The sequence below is a fragment of the Tachysurus vachellii genome, chromosome 15 (genome assembly GCF_030014155.1).
Source record: "Tachysurus vachellii isolate PV-2020 chromosome 15, HZAU_Pvac_v1, whole genome shotgun sequence".
NCBI classification, from domain to species: domain Eukaryota; kingdom Metazoa; phylum Chordata; class Actinopteri; order Siluriformes; family Bagridae; genus Tachysurus; species Tachysurus vachellii.
This window is the reverse complement of record NC_083474.1, coordinates 10,148,909-10,159,202: the sequence shown is the minus strand read 5'-3', so window position 1 is coordinate 10,159,202 and position 10,294 is coordinate 10,148,909. Positions and strand designations below refer to the sequence as shown.

Below are 10,294 nucleotides of genomic sequence, written 5' to 3'. Positions count from 1 at the left end.
TCCCTTGACTAACATTCATGAAATCAAGAAAAATCATGTTGACATGGGTATGAACTGCATTTATTTCTTTTGATTAATCTTTAAAGAACCTTTACCTTACAGAATAATGGCAAGCTTTCCTCACAAGTCTCTTCAGTGCGGCCAAAAATTTGAATAACGTGAATGATGTGATTAATATGGTTTTATTCAATTGCAAAATATTAAGTTGTCAATACAAAAGCAAGATTTGCCTAAACGAGTACATTTACAGCAAAATAGAGCTCTATAATAAACATGTATGATAAACAGCAGTAACAATCATTAATTACTTCTCTTTCTATTAGAAATACTATGGCCATTTTTGCAGTCATGAAAGATTTGAAGACTAAAGCCTTTCAATAATACTATTGATCTTAGACTCTGAAATTTTTATGTACAAAAATGACTGAAACTGTGGAATTCCTCCTTCTGTTACACTGAAATGCTGGTAATGATGTGAGAGATAGGGAGTGTCTCTCTGCACCTCTGTCCATTGGGATGGTCTGGGCGCAGAAGCAGTGCAGGGGCTGATGGGAGAAACAGTTCACAATCCTGTAGTGTAGTGTAGTGTGCAGTGCAGAGAAGTAAAGCTTGAGCAAGTCTCCTCATCAGCAGCTTTAAACAAAACAAAGCGAAAAGCCTGCGGCGCGACACGCAGCTTCTGCGCGCTCTCTCTCACTCTCTCTCTCACTCTCTCTCTCTTACTCTCTCTCTCTCTCGCCCTCTGCGTTTGTGCGTGTAGAAAAGTGGCTTTCTAGTTTTAAATATATTTTATTTATTCTTTTTTTTTCTGTCAAACACCTTCAAATCTTGTGCGCAGAAGAAAAAGTGAAAAGTGATGGTGGGTTTTGGTGAATGACTTCTATTTCTCTCCGTTTTTTTTGTCCTGAATCGCGTGGGTCTGATAGCTGGTGTAGTGAAAAGGGCGGATTGAATGGAAGAGCCGATCTGAAGTGTTTTGGGGAAGAGGAAATGAGCTGATGTGAATGGAAGCACGCTGCAGCCTACAGTTCTGTGGATGTGACTGATCTTTCGAGCGTCTAGTGGATGCTGAAAGTGCTATTTATTAGTAGGTTCTGTTGTTCACGTTTTATTGGGAACTAGACCAACTAGACCAACTAGACCAATGCGTAACTGACCTGCAAATGATGGAAGTTTAACGCTGCATCATTACTTCGTTTCTACCAAAGTGCTTCTAGACAAACGGAAGTTTTAATCTCAGTGTGAACTGATTTTCGGAGGTGAAGCATGGCTGTAAACACCGACAGTGAGTTTGAGAAGACGGGCCTGGCTGAACGCGGCAGGGTGCAGCATGAAACGGAGAAGCTGCTGTGTGACGGCGGAGCAGGAAACGGGCTCAGTATGTCCACCTCCGGCACTCTCACTGTGGACGTAGAGAAAGGAGCCGAGGGCGAGCAGAACGGCCACGGCGGACCACAGAGATCGAGCTCGGTGGTCCAGCTCGCCTCAGCACCCCTGTCCTCTTCCAGACCAAGCCTGAGCCGCACCTCATCCACCGGCAACGCGGTGCATGAGCAGCCCATACCCAAAGACTACCTGCTGCTGGTCATCCTGTCCTGCTTCTGTCCCGTCTGGCCCGTAAGCATCGTAGCACTCGTGTATTCCATCATGGTAAGGAAATTAAACGAAAGTTGCATTTTTCCCCAACATTTGCGCGACTTTTCCAGTATTTCATATAATGTTTAATATAATAAGGGGTGTGAATTTAGTTAATAGATATAAGCAACTGTATATCAACCACTATGATAAAAAAAATATATATACTCTGTACTGAAAACAATACTCTCACCTTTAAGATCCATTTTCACCTGGAAACGTGAAAATATTGTACCTTTAAAATGCTGTATAGAAATTGCTGAAATTACCTTTTAGAATAAAGCCTTAAAGCAATACTACATCACCTTTTTCAGTTTAAATATACACAAAAAAAGATATACAAAGATATGAAAAGCGTACTCTTGATGGTCCGACTTGAGAGACTAGGAGTGGTACCTTTCTCTGAGAATGTACTGTTATAATAATCAAGCTGTGTTGAATTTACTCTTCCACTTTAAAGACACATATACTAATACTGGAAGATTTCTCATCTGTGTCTTCCTGTTCAAGTTAATTTCATATTGATGTGCTCAGATGAATTACAGAGCTAAGTATGCAAAACCCAAATGATTTATCTCCAGACTACATGCTGAGTTAAGGCTTGGTTCTGAGAAAATATTGTTTCTCACATTCATGGCCAAAACCTTAAACAAACTGACTCTCAGAATAATCTCATGCACTTTAGGATCTGCACTTAAAAAAACAAAAGAAATTATCTCTTATTATGTTCCAATGTGCAACATTGTGTAGTGTTTTAATATTTTTAGTGCATTCCTTGCCTGAATCATCTGAAAAATTCCAAAGATAGAAATCTAACAATATAAGCCAGTTTTATAGGTAGAACAAATCTGCATTGGCCACCAGAAAGCCCTGGCTGCTAGTATATCGAATATCTATAATGTGCCAAGATAATGTCTTTCCCACTGTAATCATTTATTCTTGCAGTCTCCAACAGGGAATCATAACAGCCTCTCATTTAGTGTAAGAGGCAGGATGGTAGTTTTGGGTGTGGCTCCATGCATTGGACTGGTCTGTGTGTGTGTGCACAGTTGAGAGAAATGACTCACTCATAAGCGATGTTGAACCAAATGGTCTTTCCCTGATGAAATATTTACTGTATGGGAATGCCCTTTTGACTCAGGCTAGTCTGAAAGAAACACTCGGAGAAGAGAGAAATTGAATATCTGCATATTGGAAACTGGATCTTTAAAAGGGGAAAAGGAAAACTCCTTTCTCTACTGTATCCTTCTCTTTATTTGTCTCTTTCCAGTTTTGAGGATTCCCAGTCATAGCTAGCCAGTGACCCATTTGGAGTTTAAACATTTCTTTCTATTAATTATTATGGCATGGAGAATAATAGAAATATGGGGTATAAGATAATTATTTCCTAGTTTTTCCAGTGTACTCTTTGGGATCTAATGTGTCATTGTTGTACTTGCACCTATCATTCTGTCTCTACAGGGAAAATGGAGAGTTGTCTCTCTAGAGAAATGCAAAGACAGATTGTTTTGAAGTGCTGTATCAGCAGTATCATGTGCATGCAGTAAATTGCTGCAAATGAGTAAAGTTAGAATCTGCTCTACTTTTCACTGACACACTAGATGGAAAATGAAGATATGACACAAGAGTTCAGGAGGATGTTTTCTTAGCACTTTTCCACACTTCCACAGATCTTGAAGGCATTTTAGCTTCCAGTTATAGATCTATTGAACCACTTGTATGTGCTTTACATAGCACCTTGGAGAGCTCCCACAGAGGGACAAAAAGAAGTGTGTATGGACAGGACACTGCCTAATGAATACTTGTGTTGTTTGTAAGGGCTGATATTGTATTGCAAATATGGTTTGACCACCAGCCACAATTATCCAAACAGCTTGGCCTGTTCAAATGAACAAATGAACTGAGCCTGTTTTAGATGACTGGATTCAAATGGCTTTGGCTTTGGATTTTTACTCTATCAGAGGGGTGAGTTCCAGAAGAAAAAAGAGCTGGCCTTTTAACTCGTTATTAGAAAAGACAGGGAAATTGCAGTTGTTAGTTGTTGTTAGTTAGCAAAGAGACAACATTTACACCCTGTTAGATGCTAGCAGAGGTCCATTACACATCATCTTAGCTACTGAAGAAAGTGTAGGAGAAAAAGAGAGGCAGAGAACAGACAGTGCATTATCAAGGTGTTTCTTGGCTAGTGCATTATCAAAGACTCTTGAGACAAATTGGAAAGCAGAGAATACAGTTGGTTACAGAGATGTTGGTTCAGTAAGATGTACTTGCAAGTTGCAGCTCTTGGATGTAGAAAGGATCCCATTACTAAGTCCATTTATTGGACAGAGCAAGGTTTGACATAAAGGGAGAGTCAGAGCTACAAGACTGCATGCTAGGCAGAATTGTCGGTGAGTTATGGCTGTCAGAGATGCAACAAAGCCTACTCATTTGTGTTTACGGTTCCCTTTTTATTACACCTCAGTAGAACAGGAACCTTTCCAGCAATGGATGGCTCTTTAAGTAAAAGCTCTGCAGCTGCAAACAAATAAAAGCTAAGGAAAAAGGTTGATAACGCTTATTGAGCAATTTGTCCAAGCTGCACATTTTGAAAACGTATTTGCCGAGTTCTTCCACTACTATTGAACCATCACATTTTAGATGCTCAGTATCAGTGAGATCATGTTTCTAGTGCACCTGCTCATTTACTGACCACAGAGGCTTTATGTACAGTAAGAGAGCTGAGTCAGTGGTTGAGGAGCTCTTCCAGTGCTTCAGTGAACTATTACTTGGTTGTCACTTTTGCTTCTGACCTCTAACAGGGCTGTTCCTGCCATTATTTATGGCATCATCCTGTAAGAAAATACTTCACCATAGCAGGCCAGTATTGAGGGGCAAAGGCTCAGTATGTCATCTGGTGTGTAAAATACCATGATGAAAATATTCCTGGAATAAAGATATCCATTAATCACACAGTGAGAGGCAATCCTGGTCCTCTTCCTTGAGGAAAAAACACATAAATCATTTGATTCCTTTACAGCTACCTTCTCACCGCTCACAGTTATGAAAAACTAATAATCAAAACCTAATATAAAAGTTTGTTACACACTAAAAAAAATATATGTTTAACCCTCCTAGCTTTCTCTATTGAAGGTTTTCTCTACAGAAAAAACCCAAATCAAATTTTGAACAAATTTTTACCTTTTATCACATTGTGTAGGTAGTAAGGGTGTAACACAATGACACTATCTGTATCATACTGCTATGTATGGTCTGTGAATTTTGCCTTTAAAATGTCCACAGCCCCAGTTAGAGTTCATAATTTGTCTCATCTAGAGGTGTGGAGCTATTTTTGTTTGTTTGGTTCCTGCAATTATAAACAGAATGAGTTAAGTTCATTCTATTTCACAAATTATATATATATATAACTTAATGGATAAACTTAATGGACATGGATAACTTAACTCACCATGACTATGCAGGCAAAGCACTTGTCTTTGTTAGTCCATCTGAAAAAAATGTGAAAATGTCATCTATTTTTGTATGTTTATACACATTGAACAGATGTTAATTTGGAATAAAGTATCTGTGATTGGCTCCATCCCTAAAAGAAGCTATACAGAGTTCAAATTCAGTACAAAGTCTGGAGACAAAGGATCACTCTGCTCTCAGAAACAGAGCTATTGCAGATTCTCACTTCTCTCAGGAGCAGTTTGACAGGGTGGTAATTCAATCCCCTGCTGTAGTGACCCCTGCTCTAAGCAAACACACCTGCAATGCTGAGATGGAGTATAATAGGGGGCCGTGGTGTGTAAACAGTCTAGTACGAATAGAAGATTATAAGGTTTGTTTAGTAATTACTTTGCTGATTGTTAAATATAAAGCTGGGCAAGGATTTGTGCCATGGATCAAACAAATACACAACATTTTATTACAACAAAAGGGATAATGCTTTCTGCTGTAGATGTTGAAATATGGAGGAGTCGTCAAATACGTTTTTTCTGCCCCCAACACATCCTCAAACTCATTGTGCAGTTACATTAATTTGACCACACTGCAGTAGGAAAGGTCATGAAAAAAAGGGAAAAACGATTAACTCGCATACTGAAACAGATTAAGACTTCATTTTAAATTTTATATTTATTCATACAAAATGAAATATATATCTAAGAGTAGCTTTTACTGGGATTACAAGTTAATCTTATTCAATTAAATATTTAAAACACAGATGAACATTAACCAAATTATATGTTTATAGCCAAGGTTGTTTCTTAATGTCCCCTGTCGCTGGATATGAAATTCCTTGAGAAATTGGCCTGATGTAAGGTTGTCTAATTGATGACTCCTGATGTATGCACCAGAGAATGTGAACGATTTATATTTCTTCTGAGATCAGCAATGAACTGCAAGAAAAAGGCGTCCATTTCACATCGCATTGCCAAAGTGGGGTTCAGCACCACGGACAGCGGCAGTGTAACAGCTAGTCCAAAGTCTTGTGTTACTGCACTTCTGCATCTGCTGAGAGATTTTTTAAGGTTATATCACATCACTGAGCTTGTAAACAGAAGTATAGGGATAATGGTATGTATGGAAAGTGTGCTGTAGGGTGAGGTGCCTTTGTCATGGGCTTTTTTTTTTCAGCTGTGCTGCTATGTATCGATTGCTTTAATGCAGTCTAGAGGGGCTTTCCCCAGAGTGCACTGAAGCGCTAATAGGAAGTGGTGGCATAGGGTCCCTTTTAACGAAAATACATAGTCATCAGGAAGCTCAGCATGTCTTTGCATCACTGATGACGGTTGTGGCAGGACTCGTAATAGCACCTTGCTGTTATTTCATTCTCCAGAATAAAAAGCTGGCTTGTGTCTTAACATAATGAGATTCCATACTCTCAGCTGGGAAGAATTCCTAGTCAAAATGACTTCATCCATCTTTATGCAGCATGAGATAGTGTTCAGGTGCTATCTTCATTAGGTTCCTGCTGTAATGGCAACTCATACATATTTAAGCAATAAGCACTTTGGGCTCTTTGTGAGATTTTTGCAACATTCTTCATCTTTCTGTCTTTTTCATTCAGTCCAGAAACAGCCTACAGCAGGGGGATATTGACGGGGCAAAACGACTGGGACGCCTGGCTCGTCTACTCAGCATCGTGGCCATCATCCTGGGCCTGGTTGCAATTATTGTCTATGTTGTGGTGTCAGGTACTACACACTAATGCATTTATCTTGCTCGTTTGTAATTTTTTGTGGCCCAGTGCTAGTAAAGTGTCAGTCTGTTAAGACATTATCTGAGGTAGGAAGTCTAAACTAGACTTAAATTATTCATACTTTTGTTTTCAGTCAGTAGCTGAAAACAATAACTGAAGTAGAAATTATATAATGAAATATATATGAAATGAAATCTGCTTAAACAAACAGACAAGATTGATTAGGATTTGAGAACAGTAGTGTTATACCATATCTCACAATATATAAAATAACAAGAAGTCAAAAGATTCAGTTAATGTTCACAACAGATTAATGGGCTAAAATATGATCTCTGTGGCTGTGGCATGGATCTCCTGGAATTTTACACACAACAGTATGTAGACTTTACTCCATCTGGTGCAAAAATAAATCGGTTTTAACGGTTCTTTGGGTGGAAATAGCTTAGTGATGAAAGAAGACAGAGAAGAACTGCAAGGCAGGGTGGAGTACAGATCTGTCAGGAAAAATATGGTAACTAAAAACTTCTTATGACTGAGCAGAAAAGAGAATGCACAACACATTTACGTTTTCAGCATTCAGCAGACACCCTCACCCAGAGCCACTTACATTTGAGCTCATTTTATACAACTGAGCAATTGAGGGTTAAGGGCCTTGCTCAGGGGCCCATCAGTGGCAGCTTGGTGGACATGGCATTCAGAGTTTTACCCTTCCAATTAGTAATCCAACACCTTAACCACTAGGCTACCACACCATACCTTAAATAGGATGAACTACAACAGCAAAAGGCCATTATTGAAAGCAGGTTCAATTCCTGTCAACCAAAAACAGGAATCTGAGGCTACAATGGACACAAACCCTAGAGATGAAGACTAGAAAAATATTACCTAGACTTTTTCATCTTCAGCTGTCCAGTTGTAGTGAGCATGTGCACATCTTCAGTGTGTAGGCCTTCTGCTGTTGAAGGTTCAACATATTAATCTCTCTGAGATTCATTTCTGCTTAACATGGATGCATAGAGTGATTCTTTTGGTTTGCTCTAGCTTTCCTGTCAGCTTAAATCATTCTGGACATTATCTTCTGCCCTCTGTCATTTCTAACCACAGATCTTTCTGAAATACTTCAACTTTTCTCTTTTCTGATGTCTGATGTGAACAATAACTGCAGCTCTTGATTTTATACATGCAGTTCATCTTTCCAAAAATATACTTAAATTACATTAGATGTACAGCATAATATAAAACCACTTGTTTTTATATATAAGAGTCACTGAGCAATGTAGCTTGTTACTGCTTAATTGTAGAATATAGATACCTTTAGAGATTATAGCATGTGGAAGGTCAGTAAAAGACTAATTGAGTGATAGATAACTGAATGTGTCTCTGCTTTCTCCTACAGTGAGCTAAAGTACAGGAAGACATCTGACAAGAAACAACCATCTACAGCAAAAAAGTCTCTACTGTGTAATTAAAAAAGAGATCTTTCATATAAAATGACATACAAAAGAAAAAGAAATTAAAAGGAGTGTAGCAAAAATAAGATCTATTTACAGAGAAATGACATGCATGCTATAAGTTAATGTGTGCTTGATTAAAAAAACCCACAACTATAGGTTTAAAGTGAACAGTAAGTGTGCTTAGTGTACACCAAACACTGTTCTACTGACAAACTGACCGATGATGATGATGCCAAGGATGAGAGTGGATCTCTTCAGCAAGATGGGGACCTCAAGCTGCAAGATGCATTCTAACATTATATTACTCCTGAAATATCCAGATGCACAGATATATTTGAAATATTTCTCTTCGCATATATTTTATGTAAAGATTTGTATGACAAGATGAAATGAATTAGGAGAAGCAGGAGAGTCTTAGCTTTGCCACATGATACGTGACCTTATGGACATTGTCAATGGAAAATGGAAAGAATTATGAACAGGAGGAGTATTTTTGTTTTGCCTTATTTATTTTGTAGCTTTTGTTTTATGAAGAATGAACACATGCATGTAAAAAAGCCAAACATCATCATGTCCCTTTAGAAAGACTTTTTTGTGGGCACTTAAATTGAATTGCACATACTACATGACTGGATCTGGTCTGGGCACAGATGAGCTGATTCTCTTGGCCTTGCTGTTGGAAGTGCTGCGGGTACTACGCACTGAAACGCATGTCAAATCCCCTTCCCACATCTGAGCTACCTGCTGAAGCATGGACAAACGTCTAGAGGCATGATTGGAGCAGGACCACTTCACCGTGCTCGGTGCCAAAGCCCTCAGAGCTGAACTCTACCCACAATCACTAAAACCACTAGTGCAGAATGCCACTCTAGCTCTTTTGGACTCCTAACTTGTATACGTATGCTATATATCCAAATACTTACCAAACTATTTAGGCATGCTGTAGACAGACAGTATATCTGTTTGCTATTCTCTCTCTCACACACACACACAAAAGCGCCACTTTAAATCAAATTGTTTCTTTGATACAACACAAATTACAGTATTTCCTGCATCTTTGCAAAGGTAACGATAAAATTGAAATTTTTAGTCTAAAACTTTGTTGAAGTCAAATAAAAAAACACCAAGATTCGGCTGTTAGGCTTTTTCTTCATAAATGTAATACATGACCACTTTCTCATTCTGTTCAAGAATTTTACTGCCCCATTCAGTGATTTCCAAGCACTTTATTACCTGATGTTTTTTCAGGATTTTTACTCCAGATTAATAATTCTGTTCACATGCATTAACAAATTTCAAATGTATGAATTTTTGTCTTATTGATATATTGCCTTGTTTCTGTTTAATTTTTCTGTACAGGTAGAGACTGTTAGCATCTACAAACCACCCAGAATCACAAACACTGGATTCTGTATACCATTTTACCTCATCCACAGTTTTTTCTGTCCTTACAGTGTGTGTGAGAATGTGTGTGAATGTAAGAGATAGAAATGCTATGCTTTGCTCTAAGCTGTGGAACATTTAGACGAACACAGCTCACGTATATCTGTTTCATACATCAGGTACTTACTGTACATTTAAGTGCAGTGCCAATATTGATGAGATGCACAAGTGCTGCTATGTGTCTAAAACTGTGATTTTATTATTTATCCCTTCAACGGTTTATGGTACCTTGGTTCACTTAGGATATGAATTTCTATTTCGTAGGTTCATAGCGTACTTCTGCATGGGTGGAATAAATGTTAACCTGCATGGTCTACAACGTGTCTGATTACTTATTCTGAAGATATCCATTAGTGCAGCAGAATTCAGAATGAGAAAAGAAAAAAAAACTAGCAGTGCACACAGAGGATATTATGCTTTTCTTTGACAAAGGCTTACGCCATCACAACCACGCACGCACGGCTATTTTTCAGTCTGTTTTGAAAAGGAAGAATGCACAGATCAGTAAAACTGCACATCTACAGGCTGATTTTGCAATTTATATGCAAGCTGCTGGTGCTGATCTATATAGCTCACA

General features: G+C 38.5%; 1 protein-coding gene across 2 annotated transcripts; it reads left to right on the top strand.

Annotated features, from left to right (window-relative positions):
- Window positions 1-838: 838 nt before the first annotated feature.
- Window positions 839-10,014, top strand: trarg1a (trafficking regulator of GLUT4 (SLC2A4) 1a). 2 transcript variants are annotated; one of them, XM_060888317.1, is made up of 3 exons: window positions 839-1,650; window positions 6,689-6,815; window positions 8,217-10,014. In XM_060888317.1, exons 1-3 carry the CDS (start codon window positions 1,267-1,269, stop codon window positions 8,222-8,224), a joined length of 519 nt encoding a protein of 172 aa, XP_060744300.1. In that variant the 5' UTR covers window positions 839-1,266; the 3' UTR covers window positions 8,225-10,014. The 2 variants fall into 2 exon arrangements, with proteins under 2 accessions (XP_060744300.1, XP_060744299.1); XM_060888316.1 differs by lacking the exon at window positions 8,217-10,014 and having other exon boundaries at window positions 6,689-6,829.
- Window positions 10,015-10,294: the final 280 nt, after the last annotated feature.